Source organism: Dermacentor silvarum, chromosome 7 (genome assembly GCF_013339745.2).
Source record: "Dermacentor silvarum isolate Dsil-2018 chromosome 7, BIME_Dsil_1.4, whole genome shotgun sequence".
NCBI lineage: Eukaryota > Metazoa > Arthropoda > Arachnida > Ixodida > Ixodidae > Dermacentor > Dermacentor silvarum.
Window position 1 is genome coordinate 71,713,187 of NC_051160.1, and position 27,093 is coordinate 71,740,279.

General features: G+C 44.7%; 1 protein-coding gene across 1 annotated transcript; it reads left to right on the forward strand.

Moving 5' to 3' along the window:
- Window positions 1-9,244: 9,244 nt before the first annotated feature.
- On the forward strand, window positions 9,245-25,726 carry LOC119458200 (uncharacterized). The gene is made up of 6 exons (XM_049670837.1): window positions 9,245-9,460; window positions 14,566-14,731; window positions 16,266-16,395; window positions 20,537-20,683; window positions 22,263-22,395; window positions 25,422-25,726. The coding sequence occupies exons 2-6, from the start codon at window positions 14,674-14,676 to the stop codon at window positions 25,671-25,673; spliced, it is 720 nt and encodes a 239-aa protein (XP_049526794.1). The 5' UTR covers window positions 9,245-9,460; window positions 14,566-14,673; the 3' UTR covers window positions 25,674-25,726.
- Window positions 25,727-27,093: the final 1,367 nt, after the last annotated feature.

Here is a 27,093-nt window from a genome sequence, read left to right on the forward strand (position 1 = left end):
TTTCCAAAATTACCTTTAGGTTTTCTGTCCTTTTTACCTACTGCAGTCCGATTCATGGCCGATACCCCGTAGTAGGTGAATGATCGATTACTTAAAATACATAATGACCATACAGTCTTTCCACCAGACTGCTACCCTCGATGGACTAGTTGCCTGTTTGGTCCCATTTAAAGTGCGAATATGTCCATTTTCTTTATCTGTTGCTACTTATGTAAACTGTGCTTTCGGGGTTTTTCTAAAGCTTTGCAAGTAGGATGTATTGCATTTTGCATGTGTAATGTTTGCATACGATGCCACATTCCTTCCAACAAGTATCATATAGGGAAAAAAAGTGGCTGGGAGGTAGAATGTTGGTCTGCCAATTTGTTAGTTGTAAGTTCGAATCCTCACGACACAATAACAATTTCTGTTCTTTGTAATTTTCTCGCAAATAATTTTGGGATTCCAGCGACAATCATCACATCAAAACAACCAGCGGAGGGAGCCCATAACAGCAATCGCTGTAACATGCAATTCCCTGCGAAACATTCAGAATCACCAGGCATGCTGAATCGGAACAGATGCTTTGTTTTGCTTCGAACCATGCTGAACCGTTTACCAATACAATGACAGAGCGGTTCCTTCGTAGTTGTCGCTGTTGTTGTTTCGAACCACTCTCCGACGCTGGCCGAACAGGTTCATAACTGTTCAATCGTTTCGCTCCGTTTTAAGTTGAGCTAGAAAATGGCGAAACAGGTTTCGGTTCAGGATGAATTTCTATTAGGAGGCAAAAAAGACTGGCTTCACTACCGAATACTGCTCGACACCCTGGTTCCCACCAATGAATGCACGGCTGTGACACTCCACCACGGCACTGCATCGTCAATAAGAAAATAAAGAAAAGGAGCAATAGTTGCATTGTAATTTTACTTTCGTAGAGCATAAAATGGTTTTACAAGGTCGTTGCACGAAAAGTGTGAAACCAATTTTCTGATTGAAATATATCTCAAAAGTATTGTGAAATGGACAGATGTGCCGCGCCAACAAGAGGAGAGTGCTGACAGAAGTTTGTCAACCACCCTCACGGTTTCCTCGATTTACGAAACCGCGGTGTAGGTTCCCTCCACGCTCGCCTCCGAGCTCTCGCGTTGCTCAACCACACCAACACCGTATGCCTCAATTCAATGTGCACGCACAAGAATCCAAAGCCGTCACAATCCTTCGTGCATACGCCGTTGTTGAAAAGTCCATCTTTGAAGGAGTTGTTCTTGACTCAAGCATATGACAGACCGGACAGTTCAGTGCCCCGCTCTCAGGGGCGACAACAGTACTGAGTGTAGTGGCGCTGAAGTGAAGCATAACTTACGCAAACATTCGTTCGGTCGTATGATTGGTGTTACTAGGTCAAGTGAAGGGGTACATTGCAGTGGAGCTGCTTAGCCACAATCATTCACTCAGGCGTTGCCAAGTCCGTCTTTTTTTTTTTTTTTTTTTGTCATGGCACTCTGCATATTGCTTCTTGCTACACATCGTGGATAAATAAGAAAGGACGGGGCAAACGGCCTGTGAAGATACCGACCGCAAGCACTTGAAGGCGTCTACCGAGATGCGGGCCAGTTTAGAGTGCTTGCCTTCACCTTGATAACCTCGGGTGAACGCTGAAGCAGCGTGGTTCAGCGGCAGCGCTCAAAGGGAATGTGTTGAAAATTGAGCTGATAACGATGGGGGGGGGGGGGGGGGGGGGGGCACTCGAGTGTCGACTGTCCTCTTTCTTCGAGTAGTGTCACTGTTTCATTTATTGATTTAACCTTTGTACACGCCGATGCAGGAGTCATGCAAAGGACGGGATGCATTGTCAGCTTTCACGTATTACACAACCGTATGTTTTGAGTGGGAGTTAGATTCAGTCTTACCAGCCGCTGTAGCTTAGTGACTATAGCATTGCGTTGCTTAGACCGCAGGTTCGAGCGAAATGCAAAACCGCTCGTACACTTAGGCTTAGGCGCACGTTAAAAAAACCCAGTAGGTCTATATTACTCCGAAGCCATCCACTAGGGCATGCCTCATAATCGAAGTTATGGTTTTGTCTTATAAAACTCTAGAATTAATTTTTAAAGTTCAGCCAGTAACCAACGACACAGACCAACACGTTAACTTGAATTCGTGAACGCACATCTCTCTATGTGAATCGGAACTCCAGAAACACGCTCGCGTGCATCGTACGAGACAGATTTGTACCCGTGTTCAATATGCCGTTTACTGTGTCTTTATTTCAATAATTTGTCTCATCATTAAAGCTTTAGGCGAAGCTTCACTGTCATTGATTGTCATATATTTCGTATGCATATTACATCATATAATGTCATATATTGTGCCTGTTCGCGCAATACAGTGATGGAAACGACATTTTTCTTTTTGGAGCAGATTTCGGAGCCGAAGAAATGCCACTTTGGAGCAGCCATAAGTATTTTCAGGAGGAGAAAAAAAATGCTAAGGAGCAGCTTATGGTTTTTCGGAGCAGATGGCAAAATATGCCATACGACTCCTGGAGTTGAAAGCATCACCGAAGTGTCTCATAAATATTAATGTTTATTATGATCGAAACATATTGCACATACGAGAATAACGCAAATTTCAAGAAACAAACAATTAAGAAGATGGGATGGTTATTGATTGCGTCGTAAAATTAGCTTTATATTTACAATACCAGTACTTGTGGCAGAAATGATATCAAACTGGTAAAACTGAGTACCGCATTATAGAAGTAGTCACAGTCACATATAACCGTTGCCGAAGTCGCAGTTGATAATTTCTATGTGATCGAAGAAATCACAGCCACTTTCACATTTCACCACAATAGCCTGCATGTCAAGTTAAAAATACAGCTTAATGAGCTATATATTTAAAATGCCAGTTCTTGTGCAGATATGAGATCAAAGCTGATAAGGCTGAGCCTCATAATGTAAACGTATTGAGTCCGATATCATAGTTGCCACAGCAGCAGTTGGAAATCACTACGAGATCGAGTTTCCTAGCGTCGTTTCGGAGCAGGTTCGGATCAGTTACCAGCAAAAATGACAGTCTGGAGGAGCATGTAGCAGCATTTCTCTTTTGGAGCAGTTTGGAGAAATAGAAGCAGCACTTCTATCACTGGCAATATAAGGTACTAAGGCATTATCATGATGGTATCGGGTATGTGCCAAAAAAGTGACAAAATATTGCGGGTTCAAGTGCGTTTTTTTATTATTATTAATGTGCATTCACACCATCAGGCAATCGCCGAAGTTTCGTCTTGAGTGTCCATACAATTGCTGTACCAAAAAAATATAGCGAACTCCTGCAAACTGCATCCGTTAGAATATCTCAATGATACAAATGTTATGTATGAGTTTGCAGCTTACGTCAAATTGTTACAATGTGCACAAGAGTATTGCAAAAGTCCTACTCAGAAATTAGTGGCGTACTTCGTAAAGGTGTATCATAAGTCAATTTTTACTTATCATTATGTATTATGTACGGATGTATTAGATACACATTACAAAATTGTCATATCATCTTTCATTGGTGAGTCAGTTTCAAACTTGATATATCATATTTTTTAATTTACGATATTGATCAATTTAGAGGCCTTAATCAATCATTTCCTTCCTGCACTCTGTAGATTTTGACGTTTTTCCTCTAAATGCAACAAACCACATCAAATGTGGTGCTGAAGGTGCCGAGCAGCATGATTTTTACGTTTCTATATATTTAGATAGGAGCCCGTAATGTAAACCTATCGCTCAACGTTGTTTGTTTGTCGACAGCATACAGAACTTACATAACCAACACGTCCAGTCAATTAAGGAGAACAAACGATAGACACCCTGACTTTAATGATAAGCTGGAGATGTCAGCTTGGCTCATGGCCTGGAATGATTCACCAAGCAATGGGTTAGGAGTCTGCATAGGGGGAGTCTACATTAGCAAGAGTGGAACTATTCCTAGATTTAGTAAGTCTTCAAAAAAACTTTTTTTTTCGTTTCGGGTTCAACTGCCATACTGCGTTCTAATTTTTCGCGCAACCTTTAAGTGGAAAAAATAACGGCAGAACCCATCTCAGAACGACTGTGACGTATGTGAATGACGTATCACACTCACCGCAGAGACGCATCATATGTGACGCGTGTGATGTACCCGTGCTTCTCTCCCGCGCTTCTCTCCAGACATGCGGCGCCACCTAGCTTGAGGAACTCGTGTCACGCAGGTTCGATTTCTCCAAGCACCGGGGAAATCTTACAGGGTTCTAGTTTTTTTGTTTTTTTTTCTTTGAAGAACGCCACATGCAAAGTGCCACATACACAGTGAGCCATGTTCGCAGGAAATAGGTTAGGTACCTACATATCGCAAACTGGGTGGAGTTTTCCAAGAAATTTAAATTAAATTCCCAGGTTTGGCGTGCCAAAACCGCAATATGATTATAAAGCACGCCGTACAGGGGGAGTCCGGTTTCATTTTGACCCCCTGGGGCTCTTTAACGCCCACCCAATGCACGGTACACAAGCGTTTTAAATGCGTAAGCATTTCTATGCCTACCCTATACGAGGAAACCAGTCCGTACGTCACGTAAGGCGAATCGCTATAAATAAATTTGCATAAAACAATAAATTCGAACGGAAAAATGTTGGCGAGTTCAGAACCTACGGCTCCACGCTCAGAGGCCTCTTGCCCACTGGGCTACACAACCACGCTTGTAGAACGTGAAGATATCCGAACCACACGAATGCGTTGCACCGGCGGTACAAAACAAATGTCAAAGAAGAACAGTTTCTATTAAGGTTTTGTTGAAAGATTTGGTGATGGTGAAATGAAAGTCATCTCTAGGACTTCATGTAGAGCCGACATGGAGCACTGCAGACATCAGGAAAATTTCGATTTTACGAAAATCTAATGCCAAACACGCCACATCCCCGACGCGTTTCGGTGGTTGAGGGATGCGCCTTCCGTTGGGGCGTTCCTTCACCGACCCAAATGCCACCGATCTCTAAGGACTCACACGCTTCAACAGACAGATATGCAGTCAGTTACTTGTTAACAATGATAAGCAGTGATGAAGGGTTATATGGGTTTTCTCACGGTTGATAATGGTTCGACGCGGATGGGTAAGGTGCTAAAGAGCGATAAGGGCTTCTAATGGTCGGAGCAATTCCAATAAGGTTAATAACCTCCGATAAGGGTCGGATGAAGACCGATAAGGTTGATAAGGATCGTATCATGTCCAGTAAGGTTTATAAGCTCACATACGGGTTGATAAACATCGGATCGATCGCGATAACGTTGATACCGACCGATAAAGGTTAATAAGGCTCGGATCGAGTCCAATAAGGTTGATAACGACCGATAACGGCTAATAATGGTTTATACTGGTCGGATCAAGTTTTATAACGTTGGTAATGACACCAGCTGCGCGGATATGTGCAAGTGGCACAATGCTTCCAAATACTTATACAATTCTCAGAAAAGTTTCCGCGTGAATTATTTTGCAATTCGCCCCCACAGAAATGCAGCCGCCGCGGCCTGGATTTGATCCCGTACACTCGAGCGTCGAAGCTCGAGGGAATGGCAACCATGTCGATTGCCGTTCACAAAAAGTGCTAGTCCCATTAAAAGACTTGCATAGACACTGACAACCACAATGATCAAGTCAGACCGGAAAAGCACTGACATTGTGGCATAATAAAAATCTTAATAATGCAATTCGTATTCTTAGGGTACTTCACTCACATTCCGGGGATTAACGCTGTATGTGTATATCTATGTATCTAACCGTTTTCCCGCATTCTTGGGTCACTGGTTCGTTATCCATCGTCGAATGGGTAGCGCATTAGGCTGCTGTGCTAAGGGAACATGATTCGAAACAAACCGTCATAACAACTTGGGTCAGTAAGTATGGGACAATGTGTGCTTCTCGTCAACGAACCTCTTCCACGCCTACATGGGTCAGTGTAGAAGGGGGACTGGGCATGGGCAGGAGGACTGGACTCTTCAATGAAACTCTTTGACGCCAACTTCGGTGACTGGCTACGTACCAGTAGGTGTAGCCACTCTTCAACGAACGTCTCTGTCGCCAACTTGGATAACTAGGTTATGTATCACTGGGAATGTGACGCTCTACAATGACAAAAAAAAAGATATTTCTAATTGCTCCAATTGCAGGGTGGTCTCGAACCCATGTCACACGGGCCCCTCAAGGACAGCAACCGTTCGCTTTAGCCCACTGCGACACAAATTCTCTCGGTTGCCTTACTTTACAATGAATGTCTTTCACGCCAACGCTTTAGCGAGCTGCGCCATGGTATGTGCTGCTTTTCAATTTGGGTTCAGCTTGTGTCACCGCGCGTATGTGCCACTGGGTGTGCGGCAAGCGAGAGAACAATTCTCAACGTTCGTACGCATCGGTGCGCCACGCTCCTCCTCTCGGAGGCCGCGCAAGGATTTCTCGGCAGCGGCACTAGATGGCGCAGCGTGTCCAGAAAGAAGCGCGAGAGAAGAGTCCTGCTGCCACTTGACGCGTTTCTCAGCGTTCGCACGCACCGGCACGCCTTGCATTTCGGAGGCCACACGTAGGTTTCATGGCGATGCCGCTAGATGGCGACGAGTGTTCTTAGGGAAGCGCGAAAGGGAAGTCCCGCTGCAGTACACGCCTCATACACGACTCGTTTCGACGGTGGCAGTACGTTGTGTCGCTATATTTATACGTTGCTAAACGCATTACCGTCTACAGTCATAGGGAGTGACCTATTTTAACTACTCTATGTAGAATTATATGTTACCATGTAGATTGTATACACTTTTTTCTGTAACTGCTAGTGTGCTCAGAACCGGAACTGTAAAAAAAAGGCCATTGGGTCATTGCTGCTTGGGGGTGGCTAAAGTTTAGTCATGCTGCGTAGGTGCAGCTTTTTTCTCTGGCCACCTATTTACCCGACGTGGGAGTCGCCCACTGCGCGCTAACGCGCGCCTTGCAGGATCTCAATAAAGTTTTTTCAACCAACCAACCAACCAATTTACCTCGTAAGGTTGTATTGATGACGGGAAAACATTTTTCTCTCATTGTTTAGGACTGACTGCCTGCCTTCCTAGTTGATTGATTGATTGATTGATTGATTGGTTGATTGATTGAAATACCCCTTGACCAAGTGAATACAGAGAGAAATGTATGTTCATTTAGATATGTTTATGAAATATATGTTTATGAAATGGCAGCGAGGTCGGCCTGAAGTTGACTTCTCTAGCCTGCTACTGCAAGGCCTCTCGTGAGCTAAAGAAGGCACAGCAATCTACTAGAAATATAGCGACAATCTATGAGCTGTTCGTGTAAAGGTAACAGAATCTTTTTAACCGACTTCGCTAAAGTTTGTGCTAATAGCACAAACATTCTAATTGTGCTGGATTACTATAAAAGGCGGACATTAATTACGCAAGAAAGCAATATGCATAATCGACAACGTACAAAGTTTTAGCCAATCAACTTTTTAACCAATAACTTCAGGGCACGCATTACAATTTACGAAATGAAGTCAGTCCGTTGTCAAGGCAGATCCACTTGCAAAGAACATTGAAACTAGCACCCTGTTTCGAATTAAGTGCTGGCAGAAATATGATAAAAATTCACTCTTGTTCCGCCTGCTTAGTTAACAAAACGCCTTTTTATCTGTCGAAGTGCTGAAATAACTAAAGCGCGAATGTATTTCGTAGCCGATATTATTAACGCATATCTCGAAACTATGTTTCGAAAGTTATTCCACTCGCCGTGGTTGCTGAGTGGTTATGGTGTTGGGCTGCTATAGGCACAAGGTCGCGGGATCGAATCCCGGCCACAGTCGGCCTGATTTTTATGGGGGCGAGATGCAGAAAAGCACACGTGTACTTAAATTTAGGTGCCCGTTAAAGAACCCCACGTGGTCCGAATTAACCAGTAGTCCCCCACAACGGCGTGCCTCATAATCGGATGGTAGTTTTGGCACGTAAAAACCTATAATTTATATTGAAATTAAATAATAAAGTTCGTTCCAAGTAAAAAAAGCCTTGCGAACTCACGGGCTATAAATAGAAAACCGCAACGCCTGCATCATATTAATAAGTTACACGCTAATTGGTCATTTTTTTACAGCGTAAGCTGTTATGGGCTCTCTCCAAAAGCCGTTGCGGTTCGCGATGATGCCGCCGCTGGCGACGTATGCCGCGAGTAACGGCTATCGCCAGAAACGGGAGAAAAGTACGCGTTTCCCGCCGGGATCGAGACCGCGCCCGCTGCGTGGGAGCCAGATACTCTACCACTGAGCCACGAAAGTGCTTGCTATCGGTCAGCAGAAAATACCCTATAAGGCAAGCGCACAGGGGCAGACGACCCGAGCCTCTGCCAGTATGGTGGCGCCATCTAGGTAACGTGCCTGCAAACGCAGCGCGCACAGGCGCAGACGACGATATGCGATTCAGACGAGGCGCGCAATCAACGCGCTCCCGAGCTGCCGAGCCTCCGCTAGTATGGTGGCGCCATCTAGTTAATGTGCCTGTAAACGCGGCGCGCCCGACATGTAAGTTGCAGTTGTAAGGCTTGATCGGGCTCAGCAGACTGCTGTGCTGAGAGCATTACAAGCCGCAGCTCGCCGTCGACGCCAGGTGGACAGTTCAGATCGTTCTCGTCAAAACGAGGCGAACAGACTGCCGCGAAGACCCTGTTGTGCGTGGTGCCCAAATCGGAGCTACTCTTGAGCCGCTCCACCAGCTTACGCTGTGACTGTGCTGCGTATGCCGCGCAGGCCTGTGACTTTTTTATAATTTAGTCGATCGCGTATTTCGACTGGCATATAAAAGAGTACAAGCATGCTGTCTGCCACAAGCGATTTTAAAAATAATATCTATTCAATATTTTAAAAATGCACCCGGCATATACACTGCCAGATTTGATTTTTTACAACGTTGAGCTTCAGAAGAAGGTCTTTGGTGGGCTAATTGGTCAAGTACCTGAAGTGAGCGCTACATGTAAACACGCGCAAGAAAAAAAAAGCAACAGGTGCTCACTTGAAGCTGTTTACTATACCAGAGAAAAAAAACGAGCAAATCCTTTTCTGGCACATACAGATAAAGACTAGTAAAACCCACTTACGGTAGGCAGACGCCACTCACCTGCTGCAGACAAGCGGAAAGAGCACAACAGATAAGAAAGGAAGGGACGATGGCATCAAAAGCCCAGACGCGCGCGCGTTTTAGGGGTGAGAGAAAAGGAGAGCGCCTGACACGGGCGAGCGAAACAGTGGTGAAACTCCAGAAATTCAATCCAACCTCTAAATATCGAAGGGATTCTGCGAAGACGCTCTCCAACAGCCCTCTTTCCTCAACGACTCAGATACTACAACCAGAGCGCATAAAAGAGGAATTGATCGCGCCTCATCGAGGCAAAATCCCACTGACCGCAGGTCTTCGATCGACACTCGACGGTGAGTACATCGATTCATTCTGCCGTGGGACTCAATACCATATGGTGAGCTGGGCGAGATGGTATGAATTCATGTTCAGGAAAGCTCTAATGGACCAATGGGATTTAACAGCGCAGGACGAGCTCTTAAGGCTCATTCACACTAGACCGACAGGACACCGATTTTGGTCTGCCGACCGTTGGCCACAGCGTTTTCCGTTCTCTGAACTGCTGTCGCCAACAGTCGGAAGAGCAAAATCATTGTCGTGTCGACCTAATGTGAATTAGCCTTTAGGGTTTTATTGGAGCTTTATTAAAACCCTTTCCGTCGATAGTACACGCTCTGCCTGTGTTCTTCGATCCTATTTGTCCGTTCTCACTTTTTCAACCATGAATTCGTCTATACCACGTGCTGTGGCAACATGCTTGAACAGTTGATTATTGAAATTATGTTTATGAGCAACCGTGTTGGGAATTAACATGCAAATTTTGAGGTCCTCCGCCATCACAAAGCTTGATCAGCAAATTGTAGCATTTTGATTCAAATCTTCTGTTTTAATTCATTTGAGTCAATCCCTGCAGAAACACACGGTATATCGTAAACAAACACCGAACCTGAACTGCCTTTCCATAGGAATTTATTTTGCATGGCTAAGCGCGGATGTGGATGCATTTATTCAGTTCGGAAGTTTATCAATGGGCTGGCTCACGGTCCTATATATACCGGGATTTTTTTTTTTTCGCACAGTTTTCTTACCTGCCTGGAGCATAGAGTGCAATTCGGCGTCATGAAGTGGATTGCCTGATGCACCCGAATTTACTTGCGCAACATATCGCAATGTCAAGGTTCCTACTGAAAAAAAATCCTAATAATCACCTACTTTATTCACTTCAGTGCACAGGTTCAAATTGTGAAATAGAAGACGAGCAGTAGTGAGATCGGGTCTTCTCCACTCGAATCCTAAGACCTGAGCTGCTTTCGATATATCCGCCTCCAGAATCTGCTACTAATGTATTGGCGTTACAGTTAAGGTCGCCCGAACTGCTTGACGCATGCACGCAGGCTTTCGGAAAATTGTTAGCTGGAGCGCGCATGTAATTTGTGGCGGACTTTAAGGCTGGATATCTCGAAAGTACTGCTGTACTTACGATTTATGCTAAGCAAACGTGCTTAACTACTGCTCAGCTTGCATTTGTTAATTGAAACTTGTGCTCTAGAAAAAAAAGATTATTAAACGTAATTATTGATTTTATTAGTTAGCTATAGGCTCACTACGATTTGTAGCGCAAGTAACGTCCCTCTTTTCCATAAATGTAGCTGCAACCTGAAAACGCAAAACAACGCAATCTGTCACAGCCGATATTTCTTTTTTTAAATCTGCCCGAACTAAAAAAAAAAAGAAGGTGGTATATTCATAGGACAGGAGCAATTTACTTGGTCCTACAGATTAGAACTTATTGTTATTTAAGGCGTATTTTCTGACATGACGATTTTCCGCTGATCTTCTCTGGTGTCATCAGGGAGTAAAGGGAGTGAAGTGTTCGTTTGCACTTAGTGCACAGTGCCCCACAAGGGAGTGGGTGCAACCTTCCGAAAGTGGATGCAACCGCCTGATACCATACCAACAGCGGAGTCAGGATCGTCGGCACTCTCCAGCGTATTCAACGTATTCAACGTAAAGCGGCATCTTGGCGCAGTATAATCTATGAACACCGTTTGCGTTAACTACTGCAGGGCATATTCGTTTGATTTCTTTTAGGTGTTGTATATTCGCCAAAAACTATTTTAAGTTTACCGTACAGACAATACTTTGACTCTGTACTGCCCAGAGTTTGAGGCAACGGAAAGTCGAACCACCTTCGGCACTTGCCTAGCGAGCCCGAAGCTCTAACGGGCCTGCTCAGAGGTACGCAATCGTGTATCCAAAAACCTACAAGATGGCACATTATGTTCTCTATCCCCCTAACCTATAGCTCCGACCTCTCGACTGCAGCTGTGCACTGATGCAAACATCCCAATTGCTGCACCGCTGGAGAACCTCAACTTTTGCTTCTCCTCTTGCGTCTTGTACTACAGTGAGTGCCGCAGGCTTCGCGAACCTTCTGCTCACTGCTAGTGATAGGGTACGACAGACAGACAGAAAGGCATGTATGCATACATACACGCACACACACACACACACATACATACATACATACATACATACATACATACATACATACATACATACATACATACATACATACATACATACATACATACATACATACATACATGCACACACACACACATACATACATACATACACACATGCACACACATACATACATACATACATACATACATACATACATACATACATGCACACACATACACGCATACATACACGCATACACACACATACATACATACACACATACATACATACATACATACATACATACATACATACATACACACATACATACATACATACATACATACATACATACATACATACATACATACATACATACATACATACATACATACATACATACATACATACATACATACATACATACATACATACATACATACATACATACATACATTTTCAAACTCTTCAGAAACCAATGTTGACAAGCGTCATATCCCCCTATATAATTTAGTGGAATACTTTCGTTTCGGTACCCATAGTAAGGTACATACGTACAAGGACAGACCGGTGGCTATTGAGAATCGTGATGCGAGCCACCGGGGTTGTTGCAAAATTCGTAGGACTGCCCTAGCGCGCAAATGCCCCAGATTGGAAACCAGACGCAGTGTCTTCTATCCTTCAATGTGACAGACATGTAGTTTATAGCTGTCATGACGACGTGTGACCATTTACCGCGGAGCTAACAGCTAACGACTGTGACAACGTGAATGATGCTGTAAAGTCCCTATAACAGTTATAACATTCACAAAAAGAAAGAAAGAAAAAGAGAACGCCACGTCAGTGTTTTGCATAGACGAAGAAGACACGTGAACGCTCTTGACTTATGCATCGCCAAAAGACCTTATTCGCGGTCTTCCTTGCGATAGCATGAAGGGCCGTAAACAGGGCATTATTTGTGGCTCAGGTCAAGAGCCACCGGAAGGCAGCCATATCGCTTGTACGTCTGCTCTTCCTACGCTTGCTGTCGAAGGAAGTTTCCAGACTGCAGCGTATGTCAATGTACCGTCTCGCACCGGTAAAGGACCCATAAACGCCGTGAAGGAAAAAGTTACCTCACACGGAACATTGGTTTTGGCACAGCCTTCCAGGCTGCGTGTCAATACGCTATGACACCGATTTGAGCTTGCTCGCGATTCTCAAGTTTAAAGAAGCACTGGCAGGGCATTTCCGATTTGTCCTTTTGTTGTTATTTCTTAAACAGAGATCAACATTTGCAAACTTCAGAAACAAATATTGACAAGCGTCATATCCCCCTACATAATTTAATGGAATACTTTCGTTTCGGTAAACATAGTAAGGTATGCGACCGGGCTAGTTGGTGGTGATCCATGACATGGTTAAGTCATGATGTCATGATGCATTATCTCGCTCCGTTCCTGCGATTTCTGCGGCTGCAACGCGCATCCCCCAGTTGTTTCTTAATCTTTTTTATTGTTATTATAAACGTCAGCATACCTTGCCTTTGCGCTACATGACGTCAGCAAATTTTCTGTGTCGAAGACGCCAGGGCTGGCGTTCAGAGACTAACTTTAGCGCCGAATTACAACAACGTGTGTTTCCCAGCCTTGGTATTTCCCGAGTGTCATCGTTTTAAGTGCGAGAAGCGTGTGAGAAAGTTTCTACAACTTAGCCAGTAACTTTTTTTTCATGTTTCGTAGCTCATTTAGTACACAATGCCCCGTGGTCACAATTCCCCAAGTCTACTGCCAGGAAGCAAACGTACGTTGCAAAATAATAAGAGTAACAGTAATGATGATAAATAAAGAAAGCGTTGACGTAAACACCAGCAGCTCTTGTCACGAAAATCACGGGCGCACTAAACTGATTTTATTGTTCCGACGTAGCCATGATCGCAATTTTGATTTCACTGTTCAAAATTACGAGCAGCTATACGTCGGCAATCAAGTGAAAGGATAAAATGACGTGACACCGCGCAATTTCCGAGTAACGTTATCTCTCTTAAGATTTAATTAGGAACGATTTAGGTCCCTGTTTCCTTATTCTGCGTAGTAGGCTTTAAAGGATAAATGACGTGACACCGCGCAATGTTCCGAGTAACGTTATCTCTCTTAAGATTTAATTAGGAACGATTTTAGGGTCCCTGTTCCTTCTTCTGCGTAGTAGGCTTTCGGCTTCTTTGAGGGGTACTTCACTTTACGAAATCTCTGATTTTACAGATGATCATAGAAAAACTCCATGGTATCGCTTTTTATCGAACTAGTGTCGCCATAATACGTCCTGAAATGTTGCAAACTTCAGAAGCACCTGCTCGAAAGCTATAATATAGCATCGGCTAGGACATGCCTTATGCACATGCTTACAACAGTCCACGAAGACTATTCTGACGTCCGAATGAAAGCAGTGGAACGTTCTATGACTCAGCAGCAGAAAGATGCTACGTCATAGACGAGTCACCGAGTCGTATTCGCGGCTGATATTCCTCCTCCCATTTATGCAATATGTCATCGTAGAGTTAAGCATGTAATATGTCATCGTAGAGTTAAGCTAATCAATGCACACCGCAAGAAATGAACTCAGCAACGCAATTCAAATTTAAGTCGTCCTTAGTGTGACAAAAGCGCACAAACATGCTTCCCATTGCAGGCCTCTCACGCTAGCTTTAGGCCCTTGGCGATTCATCCTTATAGTAGCTCACCTGTTATTTGTTTCATCTGCTATTCATCTTTCAAGAGCCCTGCCTAACAGTGTGCGAAAGGTTCGTAAAAACCAATGCATTTCTTGTCAGAGAAAAAGGCGCCAGATTGCAAAGTCAGCACAGCTTTCTTTCTCTTGGATGTACGTAGGAACGCTTCAGCGTGCATCGAAAATTGTCACTGCGTGTTGTCACTGTGCCGAAAATGATTAGAAAGCAGCGAGTTGTCTCCGCGCGGCGAACCTGACGTAAGCGTGCTTCCTTGCGTGACTCAGGGTCAACGCTGACGGAGCGAGGAACCTGAAGGCGACAGACCGCTACCCTCGTCTACAGAACAAAGGAGTCCTTCGTTTCCTCTTCGGAGCCTACGCCTACCTACCGGGATGTCCGCCAGCCAGTCTCTTCGCCGTCTGGCGGTGACACTGCTGACATGCGCTTTTGGTAAACTTGTGATCCATCTAAACTTGCATGAGCACCGCTTCCGTAGTGCTTTCGCCATAAGAAATGCGTTACCTACGGTGTGCATCGAGTCAGACGTGGTCACTACGTTCAACACATATTGTTAATGTGTGTGCGTGTGCGTGCGTGCACGTGCATCCGTCTGCTGTGTGTTTTCTTGGTTGGTTGTGTTGTAACATTAAGTCGAGAAGCGTTTATGACTGCCACCCTCCGTTACCTTTCGATTGAACCAGTTGAATGTTATTCCACGTAAACACTCGTCCCTCTCTCTCTCTTTCGCTATTTTTTTCTATTCTTTTTATTTCTTACGCCATTTGTCTGGATCGCTCTCGATCTTTGATTGCTCTAAACGAAGAACTGCTGAGCTAAGATAATATCATGTGGCACTACGTGCATGATCACAATTAGAGAAGATGAATATGGCTACTCGAGAAGGCGACTTGTTTACAGCGTGCAAAAAAAAAAAAAACACAAGAATACTTAGACGTATATTGTCAGATTATCAGAGACTACTGACCGCGTCAGATATACGGTAAGCTTTCCTTTAAACACTATTATTGTCGTTTGATTCGCAAACATAAAATCCGATCAGCGCGGAAAGCAAAGAAATAACTTGCTGGTAACTGCCACATCGAGGGTCATGACACCCGCCCGCTCTAGAGCTTTAAGACAGTATCTAAATATGCTGCTGTCAGCTTTTGTCAAATACGTTTAGGCAGTTGGTTACGGTTAGGTAAGGAATGAAACATTGAGCGGCAAGAGAAGTATGGGTTCTTCGTGCCAATAAAGCATGGTAGTATGGGTTTCTTTCTTAATGCCACTGATTAACAATGTTGAAATGTAGAATATGGGCGAAAAATAAAACTCGAACAAAGAGGCTGACTTGTAGTGGCGGCCGCCACTACACGGGTTACGATGGAACACTCCGTTCTATGTCAACATCATCACCACTGATCTTGTTGACAGTTCACAGGACGCATGCATGGGAAAGAACAGGTTTTTGAGGCACAGCTTTTGGCATTTCCTTTCAGACTATGTCATCTATAGCGTTTGCCAATACACGTGACGTATTTTTAAACACGAGGGCTACGCAAAGCAGACAATGAGGCGAAGAAAAGCATAGGGAAATTAACTAACTTCTTTTTTTTAATAATCAAAGGTTAGGGTAAACTTGCGACAGACTTCTCTGAATAAATGAAAATGGGCATTGATATGGGAGCAAACATTTCCGCTAGAGGGAGACGACTCGCGTGACCAAGTAGATCTGCTGTGACAATTATGGCGTCCCCGAGTTGTGAAGCAGGTAGTGGGAAAGGAAAGCTTCCACAAACTCCGCCCTGCACCCCGCTATGACATATGAGGGCGAGAGTTTCCTCCCCTCTCCTGACATCTCGGGAACTATAGCGATAATTATAGAAGCATCGCAGCATGGCTACTGTGTCACGCTCTGGTTCTGCTCTAAGTGGCCAAGAAGCTTTCTTAATAAGCAACATACGCTCACTTCTCCTTGCGCAAGTTTTCTGCCACGCTGAGGAGAACCAGGACTGCAGCATAGAGCGGCTCCGAGCATGCGGTTCAGACTTCATCCTCTTTGGGAACACCACGAGAATTCCAGAAACGTCCCAAGAACTTCGGGAGGCCTGCCGGTGAGATTGTTTGTTTCTTTGATTGACTGATTGATTGGTTGATTGACTGAATGAATGCATTCAGGGATACCTTGTTTGGCTTGATGAAATGTCCAATGCGATCCCTTACTCAGCCGATCAGCATCTTCAGCGATCAGCAAGAAACGCGCTCGATAACAATACTGCGTGAAACATGACGTAACATCCGCATCGTCTGATTTTGATGTTTAACTAGCATTGGAGGTGATATCCCACAAAGCAGTCGATCGAAAATACTGCCTCTAGGAGCGCTCTCAGGCGTGTACACCACTGGTACATTCAACATCGATCCTAAATTCCGGTAGCCAAACTTCTTTAGCATTTATTTCCGTATAAACACAGGGCACACAACCACTAAAGAACTGTCAGAGAAAAAATGTTAACCCCTTCAGGCGCTGTGTCTACAATTGTGCGCACCAAGATGCAGTGCATAAAAGGCAAAGCGCTGACGAATCAAGAAAATGATATATAAAATGGGTCGCAAACATTTCAAACACTTCCTATTGGAGCTGTGTTTGAATATGTGTAAGTTGCTTTATTAAAATGTGTTGTTTGATCTCGGTATCAATACGTCACTGTGTATCGGGTTCACTTCTTGCATTCGTCTTCACAGTGTTTTACATCCAGCCTATATATTTCAAGTGGCTGGATGGGCGCTTTCCAAGTTTTCTAGGCATTTGTGTTCTCATATCCGACGTTCCTGCAGAGAGTTCTCACATGGAGTCCACATTCTGTAAACTTGAGAATGCTCACAAAAAAAAATTCCTAATTCATTTGGCAGCAGTACTCTTTTCAAGATTCTGCAGATGAAAAAAATGGTGGGACTAAGTTTTCAATGGATAGAAATAATTGCCACCTAGGAGATGAGATTTAAAATAATTACATTCAAGATATTTAAAAAAAGGACTAAGAAGCTTGGGAACAGAGATAGAGAGCGAGAGGCTCTCTCTTCTATGAGTGCTTGGCGGCACTCCTATAGCATGCTGCTTCAGATGTATGCGATATCATAAATGACATGATACGTACAGGACATACAACGCTTAACACGCCCACGTAACATACACATAACACGACATACAATATTAGAATAGTTCATTGAGACCAGTGTCGCTCAGGAAATTTTAGAGCACCTTTGCAGCGCGGGACGTGCAGGCGACCGTGGAGAGTTTTAGCATGTTCGGTATTCCGGTATACGCAAAGTCATTTGCGTATTACCGGACTACCGGACGCTGGTAGTGACATCTCGAGTCACTTCGTCCTACCACAATGCATTATAGAAACGTTTCCGTGTCCCGTGAGTGTTCTTGACGAAAAAAAATGTCACAGTTTCGCCCTAAGGGCGAAGCAATGAATGCGATAGCAACACAGCAATGTCATACGAAGTAAGGTGAGCGGCTTTGGTAGCAATATGAATTGTAGTAAACATGAGCTTAGTAAGTAAGCAGGTGTGCTGCGGCGTAAGTAGACCGACATGAAGAGAGACTCGATGACCACGAGAAGGCGCGTGTGAAACAGTGGTGTTGATGAGAAGCGCTTCCCGTGGGCAGCGCGTGCGAAGGGACACACCTGTAGCGCTGCACTGCCGATCCGGGCAGCATTGAATGTGTAGCGTGCGTTGTAAAATGTGGCCCGACTATTACTAATTGAATGAACAAGCGTGGTGTGAGCGCGCACAAACAAACATGAATAGATCACACTGAATGACTGCAGACAACGACTGTCAAAACGCTGGCAGCAAGCGCATACGCCGCAGCGGGCGAAGGTACGTGCGGTCTATCCTTCAACGGAAACTGAGCGGCGAATGCACAGCGCATACAAAGGTCAGAGCCGTGTGATAAGAGACGGTGCGGGCGAGCGACGAGCACAGTTGTTGGCAGAGTAGAAGTGCGCCCCCCCTCTCTCTCTCCGGCGCTGGCTTCCCGCTTCCTTGCTTGCGCGTGGGAGATTGAGTGCGTTCGCTCTCCGTGATAGCGCGCGTCCCCGCACGCTTCCGCTCGGGCATACGGCGCGCGGCGAAGATTTTATCCATACGGAACCTCACGGCGACGGCGACGCCGACGGCAGAAATCCGGTTGAAGTGTCCATATAATTGCTATCGCAATAAAAGACATTTAAACAAGGCAACGTGTTCACAATTACGCCAATGCCGAAAATTTACATCAGCAGCGAAGTAGAATACAATGAATTCCTAAAATATTGGAGTTGTGTTTGTCTGGTTGAGCTCTTCACCATCAGATGGCACCACCGATCCGACCGCTCATTCGAAAGAAATTAGAAGGGAAAATCTGTACGATAACACCAAGGGAAGTGTCTTGCTATTTGAGACTCGAACTGGTTGTCTGAGGACAGAAATATACTGGAGCAAATATTCACAACTAGTTGAGGCTGCAGCAAAATAGGAGACCCGTGAATGAGCGAGGAATTCTGGGATGCGCTGTCTGCTGGTTGCTTCCGGTTCGAGGCAGCGCAGCCGCCGTCACCGCTTCGCCGTTGAAGCCTATTGGTGCGCTGGCAGTCCGGCTTTGTCACACTCGAAGATTTCCCGGGTGCAGGTGCCTAGCAAAACCACGGTCGGCTGTTCAACCGTTGGCTGCTCAAATTCAAGCGTTAAAGGTAAACGCATCTACTTGCAGCATCCCTTGCTGAGGCAGCTGTGCAGAAGCATCAGAGGCATGGCTGCCACTTCCAATACTGTAACAAGGCAGAGACCATCCGTGAACAAAAAGAAAATGAACGTAGAGTGCCACTTATCAGGAGGCGATTAGCTGTGTAAGGGCCGACACGGAATGATTCCCCAAGATATTTCTTGCTCTAACATTGACTCAGGCAACCAGAACTATTTCAGTGCTCGCGTGCACATATAGAGGTATTATGAAACATGGTCTTCCGGCGCGAACTTAAGCGGGACACAGCGAGATACACTACATAATACTTGTAACCAACTAGCCCTTCTTCAACACAGATATAGATAATGCGCAGCCGTAATATGTCGGCGATACGGCCATTCTTGACAAAAAAACGAAAACGTTTATAACTACGTACCACTTCAAATGAACCTAGAGTTTCGACCGAGAAATGCCGTTGACAGCGCGCAACGTTATGAAACATTTTCAGCTCTAGCTGCGCTGTTATACCGACGATATCGGTTGCGGCGACGATCGCAGAGCAGCATTTACCAGACCGCTGTAGCCATCGCCTCAGCACACGATTTTCTAAAGTAATGCTTCTATACGCTTGATAAATTATAAGTTAAAGATAATCCTTTCATCTGTCTGACTGACCCGCAGGCAGAGCAGTCAGTGACGGTGCGTCCAATCAGCGGCAAGTGTCGTAGAACTAAACCTGTCAGAAACAAAAAACGCGGCCGAAACGAAATAAAAGCATATCCTTCCCTTTCTTGGCTTGTCATCGTCGCGCCCAGGGTGAACTGAAACCTAGAAATCAGCTGCATGAATGGTACGACATTGCTGGTCGACAAAGAACGAAAAGCTTCGCACGACTGGCAGTCGAAACCGCGCAGAAAAACATGTGCGCCGAGCATGCCGCCGCGTCGGGCGAGTCTTCCGTTGAACCGGAAGCTGCCAGCAGACGGCGCGCCCCACAATTCCCTACGATTGCTCGTTTTACCGGTCACCCATTCCAAACCACTCAGCACATCCTAATGGAATGCGAAGGGATTCACCCAGTGAGACCCCTAGGTAACGTACACCTTCCACAAGCGCTTGATTGAAAGTGGACGGAAGCATCAACCGGTCAGCAGTTGGGATAAGCAAAAGACGTTTGGAGTATTGTTGAAAAAAAAAACCAGAGAAGCGATTGATACGACCGAATCCGTTACAGGCATAGGTAGCGGTTCATGATAGATAGAGAAGTTTTGAGGAAGAGAAGAAAAAAAAAACAGATTAAAGAGATGTACACAGAAATGATAGAATGAAAAGCATGTCTAGCATAGCTGAGTAACCCAAGCAGGCTAAATGACTATTTCTCACCGCCCCGATTCAACGGGAATGCCAATAAATCATCATCATCATCATCATCATCATCATCATCACGCTTACTCCTCCGCTAACACTGGACACACTCGCTAACTGCAGTGCAAAACGAACGTAACGCCCGGTTTCAGGTTGTGGACCTCCGAGATCGAGTGTTCGCTGAAGTACATCGACGACTGCCTAGAAGGCACGACCCGCGGAACAGTGCCTGGTGGTCATCAAGGCCGCGGAGGAAGACTTCGAGGCCATCTGCACCGAGGGAAACGACTTGGAGAAACGTGAGCAGACGCGCACGTGACTAATGCGGGCGCTGCAGGGTTCGCGACGTGGTCCTCGCGCTCTGTCCCGTTTGCCGTTGTCGCGGCTAAATGAAATCCCTGTTGCTGCGCATTCTTGACAATGTCATTTCGCTTCCACAAGTATTCATGCCCAGAAATTTCGGACATTGCCCCTTCAAAAATGTATCGACCTTCACCGCAACTGGGGCAACATTTTCAAAAAATTATACTTCAAAGGAATAGCCGACTTTGAACAAGTTTCAATTATCAGCGTGGAATGAGTAATTCCTTCTAATAACAAGCGCATTCATGTCACTTCGTCCTAACTTCGCTGCATGCTTTATACGTACCATCGTTTTTTCTTTTTTTTTTATCAGGACCAAAACGCTGTTATATAACGCAGCACTAAGTAAGTACCGATTAAGTGGCCTAAATGCCCCTGGACGTTGCTAATGAAAGCTTGTTGAAACTAGGTCGATGTTCTGAAATATATTTTTTGAAAATGCTGCTCATTGAGTTACGCTGGTATATTGCGGTGAAATTCAACAGATGTTTGAAGGGGATGTGGCCAGAATTACTGCGTGATTCCCTTTGAGCGTCATCTTACTTACTCTTCCTCCTCCTGAAGTCACAAATGGACAGCCATGTCAATGCAAGTTGCTGGGCGTGCTTGTACATTTTCATATTAGCAAAAAAACAAACAAAATTTACTACGAGAAAGTGGTGAAAGAAAAGTTCCGTAATAGTGGTATAGTAGAGCTTATTGTAAATTGAAATATGAAGGGAGAAAGGAAAAAAGAACGGCCGCAGGTATCCCAACGGTCTCACTTTATTTTCGGTGGACAATTACAATTGGATGGACACAAATACGCATGAGAACACTTTAAAAACTGAAATCACTGATAAGCAGACTAGCACACCAGCTTAAATAAAAGCTGTCTGTCTCTATGTGAACTCCGATTTCCCTGTTCTAATCTCTGAATTGAAGTGAATAAAAGATATTATTAAAGACATTATTAGTATGTGAAACGCAGAAACGCTCGCATTTCGTTGACAACCGCTGAATTTCTTTGATCGAAATTTGATAACAGAGGAAGCTGAATTAAACCTACTGCAGGAAGCAAAATTCATATTTCGGACCAAGGATTTTTTTTATCGTGAAAACCAGCAAGGTTATGAAAAACCAGAAGCACAATGTTTACAAATTTGTAACTCTGCTATAAAGACAGATATTGCACTTCTGTAAACTATACATAGGTGAGGGAATCTTAAGCTGACAAATGTTATATCTAAGCTTACAGTTTATTAAATTATTACAATGTTTACGAGAGTTTTGCAAAAGTCCGGCTCACAGATTCGTGGCATATTTAAAAACAATGTACAATGCATTATTTTACGAGCATCGGTCGCTCCAACAGAGCAAGAGAGGCAAATGTTTCCGCAAATTTATTTCACGGTGTTCGTGGAATGCAAACGTTTTGCGTTCCTTTGTTTGATTGTTTGTTTTTTTTTATGTAGAGTATGTCGTTGGCTTTCCCATTCCGTTAAACTGTTGCATAAATCGCCATTTTGTTTGCAGTGTACAATGTGAGTGCTCCGTGTGGGAATTCGGTTGGCACCAAGCTCAACTTCTGCGTCCGCGACATGTACCACAATCTCCAGAAAGCCCTGGAAAAGGCAGATCGCAGCCAGGCCGTTCATCACGCCTGCTGGTAAGTGGTTGCTTTGCGGACAAAGTCTGTAATACTTCCCGCCCACCGTTGAGTCGCTTAGCTGCGCTTGTTATGAACTGCGCGACCGCTCAACTTGTCAGCTTGATTCCCAGCAGTTGCACAGCAACATTCAGTCAAGAAATCCAATCGCTTTCACGGTACCAACGATCGCGGGTACCATGGCCTATATCTGGGTCTGGATGTACTCTTGGCTGACCGCCATTTGGATTCTAAAAATCGCAAAGGTTAGCGTAATGTTCCGCCCAGCATTTAGCGATCAGTGACCAGATACCTCTTTAAAGGTCATCCTAAAACTGGGCGTACACATGCGAAGGAAGCATGGTTATGGAAGGTCCCTAAGAAAGCCAACTGCTGTTGCATGAAGTAAATGAGTGCACAGGAAAACGAATCACTGAAATCACATGATATTTTTTTCTTTCTCCTGATTCGAAATTTTTTTTTCGTTTGTACGTAACTTGTTTACGATAGTAGCTCACGCGTCCCCTTGCTCTTTTTTTTTTATTTGTTCTCTTGTTTTTGTTCACCTTCTCTTGTTCCCCAACAATAATCCTCATCCATCTTCGGGCATCTTTTTTTTCTTTAAACGGTTCCTGTGCGTTATACTGTCCGTTTTATATATATAAAAGGGCTGTTGCAAAGAGGGTACAAATCTAAAGGGACACAAAAAGAAAAAAAAAAGGGAAAGGCGTTCCCATTATAAACGTTCACACATGCCATTGGATTGCAACAAGAAGCGCAGTATAGAGGTTGGACGGCCTTTTGATGTGATGATGATGAATGCTGCCGATGCTGTAGACAGCTATAGAAGCCAGTCGTTTAACGATTTCAGCAGGACGGAGAGAGATCGTCTCTGTGTACCATACAGAAAGCACTGTAGCAAGATACGACATGTTTCCTATAGTCACCGCCGTTAAATGAAGACGCAAGATTTAAATAAACTAATTCTGGGGTTTTGCGTACCAAAACCGCGATCTGATTATGAGGCACGCCGTGGTGGGGGACTCCGTATTCATTCTGACCACCCGGGGATCTCTAACGTGCGCCCAATGCACGACGAACAGCCGTTTTTGCATTTCGCCCCCATCGAAATGCGGACGCAGCAGCCGGAATTCGATCCCGCGATCTGGTGCTTAGCAGGGCAACACCATAGCCGCTAAGTCAGCACGGCAGGTGTACGCAAAATTGATGAGGATTATCTTTGCGAATATAAGCACCAAAAGGGGGGGGGGGGGTGCAATAATGCGACTAGGTGAGCTAGTTGTTGCATGATTTGTAAGCAATCCATATTTTACTATGAATACGTACGAACTCGCCCAACTATCAGTTCTGCTGCAGTCCATTTGTAAGCAAATTCATTAATGTTAGGCAAGAAAAGCGTCGATTTAAATTTTACAACGTCGGCACTCACTACACGTTACCTTCAGTCAGTTTGAGTTAATTTCCTTTACTTGGACTAAACGGAGTAAGCAATAACAAAAGATGTATTACTGGCGACCAAACACTTTTTACGATGATTTAATTCAAGGAAAGCATTCATTGTGCTGAGAACACTATCAAGTCAATCCACGTTGGTGACAAACCTAGCACACCCACATACCGACACTCCCACATTGGGGCACAGGGCCCGTAAGGAAACTCGCACTGGCAGTAGCACCATGTTACTCTCTAGGCAATATACTTCCTCAACTTCACTTTATTCGACATTTTCTCTCTTCATAGAGATGAAATAGAAAAAAATGCTGGGACAATAACAAAAAGCTACTGAGTAGCAGCCTGTCTAGGTGCTTGTCCCAAATTCAGGCCGTGCAGGAAAAAACCATAAAATACGCCGTACGAGAAGTCCCGCTCAAATGCACAGCAGTTTACAGACTGAACACAATAAAATGTTAACGCAAATATAGAACACACCGAAACAGTGCTAAGTACTGACGAGTCCGTAGCCGTAGTGTACCAGTATAAATCTAAATGTAATACGCAACCCAAATTCAAATTGTATTTTTACAGACCTCGCACATACAAAGTCGTCACACCTGGGGTGATATTCCGGACATTGTCAGATTTCGCCATTTCATCTAATTATGTAACGGCGGCATATTGAGCGAATCAGGGAGGCCATAGCAACCCTCTGAACCAATCATAGCTGGCTAGATGGCGAACTCAACAGTATGGCCAAATGTGGCGATGTTCAAAACAGCACAGCTGCACGGAAGTACAGCATAACTGAGTTTGCGAGAGAAGCAACTAAACAGTAGCGAAATCATGCTTTCCTTGCTCGAACATTAGACACTACGCAGGCAATTTCTCCATTCGCGCGTCAAAATGACGTTCGCATCTATGTCATTATAGTGTAATAAGTATTACAAAACGCATTACAGGAAACCAAATGATTTACGTGAAACATGATGCAAATTAATGGTGGTAATGGTGAAGGGGAAAGATGATGCTGATGACGACCTGCAATCCTGCACATTTCAGGACGATTTCCTTGCTAAATTCTTAACTTTCTATCTGACTTGATTCTATTTAGCTATTCAAAATTTCTCAATAGCGCTTCTCTTTAGACTCGTATACCGTATAGACTCGTGTAAGGGCCGCACTTTTTTTTTCTCACAATTTTGACGAAGTGCGGCTCTTACACGGGGCCGAACCTCTTGGTCAAAACTGTGCACACCTCGGATCCCCAGATGTGCCGTTGCATCAGAGGTCAACGCGCAGCTCTCGCCATGCAGTACGCAGAAGTACTCAGCCCGCGAAAATTCACCGATGCGCGCTCGTGGCATTGGGGCACCGAAATGCGATTGCTTCTCCGTTGGAATGTCTTCTTTTTTTCAAAATTTTGGGCTGCCAAGTTGGAGGTGTAGCCCTTACACGGGTGCGGCCCTTACACGAGTCTATACGGTAATCATTTTCTTCACTCGCTCGATTCTTGGCCAATCCCCATAGCGGACATGAGCTACTCTCGGAGGCAAACAAACAAACAAAGAAGCAATTTCCAACGCACGCAGCTACTTCGGAGGGCTACTCGACTGCGTCGACTCGTCGCTGGACAGCTGCGAGAACTCGGACGAGCCGAAGCAGTTCATCCTGGGACGACTCGAGCACATCTTCGGAGAGGCACTCGGCCTGGTGTGCGGCAGACACACGCGGGGTTCGGCCAGCTGCGCGGCCCTTCCCGTCCTGCCCGAGCTCGAACCCGGCACGCCCGAACCTGCGAACAACCTGGTCGAGTACGGCATACTCATCATGCAGCTCTTTAGTCGACGCGACAGCGCTGACCAGTAGGGAAACTAAATAAAAATGTTCCTCCGGATTCGCTAAGGTTCACCATGATTGTTTTTTTTCCTTTAAATTCCTCTGTCGCCGTGAGACCATAGCTTGACAAGCCCAGAAATGGCGCGAAAGAGCACGACGGGTGCAAACGTTGCCTTGGAGTTCCCGCACCAGCTCATTGTGGCGTCATGGATTTTCATGTCTGCATCGGGCCTAGTTGACTGTTTATTGGTAAACATTACGTTCTAAGAGTGGCAGTTGTCAGCTTGCTCACTCCCTATTTCCTTCGTATTCTTGTGTGTATATGTGCACATACCAAATAATAATATAATAATAATAATAATCTAAAGCAGACAAAGGTTGAACTTGTGAAGTTTCGAGAACGCTTACTATGCCACGAGATCCAAAATAATAAAAAATACTTCAAAATCGGATGACGTCAGGCTGCATGATGTACCAACGCTTGGATTTCAAGGTGAAATAAATAAGAAAATTGAACTTTGGAATATATTTTCTAAGCTATCATTCGACCTCTCTCAGGTCTCTCATTCACGAAGTTGGAATTTCGAAATAATACTTCATCAGTCTATACTGACTTAGAGCTTATATAGTATCCCCGTAACTCCTTCAGAGCGAGAGCCTCAAAATTATAATTTAGAATGAAAATTACCAAAACAAGTCAAAGAATTTACCAGCAGATAGAGACTTGATAATGTGCGAACGAGTGAAGCTTCACCCTTGAGCCAAGGTTTCGAAAAGACGACTCATATTCGTCAGGTTACCTTGTCGACATGTTTCAGTTTCATGCTTCCTTTGTTCCGCCTGGGTTGATGAACATAACGACGTTTTATTGGTACGCTTAAAAACAATGTTAAAGGAGTGCCAACATTAATTTTTCTACTCATTTTTATGCATAAATGAAGTTCCTGGAATTAAAAAACATAACACAGGAAGTGTGCTGGCAGCCTTCGGAACGCCCTAAATATTTTACTATGACAGCTCTACTACGAAGCAGATTCGGTTTCGTTTCCAAGGAGGTACACATGTCATGACGTCATCACACAGAAAGTGGTCACGTGGGAGCAGAACATCTTGACGTTTTGGCCCTCACTCCGGCTCGCTCGGTGATCACATAAGCCAGCCGTTTTGGTCAGCATCCGTTAACCAACGAAAAGTAGGTTCTTTTTGTCGAAGACTTAACGAATGCTTCCGAGCGGATGACCAAAAGGCCATTTGTAGGCCGCCTAAATGCCCATTTACGCTCGAGCCGACCAGCGCCGCGAAGCAGCACCGCACGCGTGCGGTCGTGCGAAAAAATTGCACATGTCGAACACTTAGGTAGAAATTTCGGTTTGCACTGTGTACACAGTGTAAGCCCAAATTTGTGCACAAGTGTTCGACATGTGC

Bases quoted from the DNA above. Each gene is read 5' to 3' on its own strand.
- LOC119458200 (XM_049670837.1), top strand. From the start codon at position 14,674: ATGTCCGCCAGCCAGTCTCTTCGCCGTCTGGCGGTGACACTGCTGACA. The intron at 14,732-16,265 runs GTAAACTTGTGA...TCCTTGCGCAAG, and splicing joins ACTGCTGACATGCGCTTTTG to TTTTCTGCCACGCTGAGGAG. The intron at 22,396-25,421 runs GTAAGTGGTTGC...CAACGCACGCAG, and splicing joins GCCGTTCATCACGCCTGCTG to CTACTTCGGAGGGCTACTCG.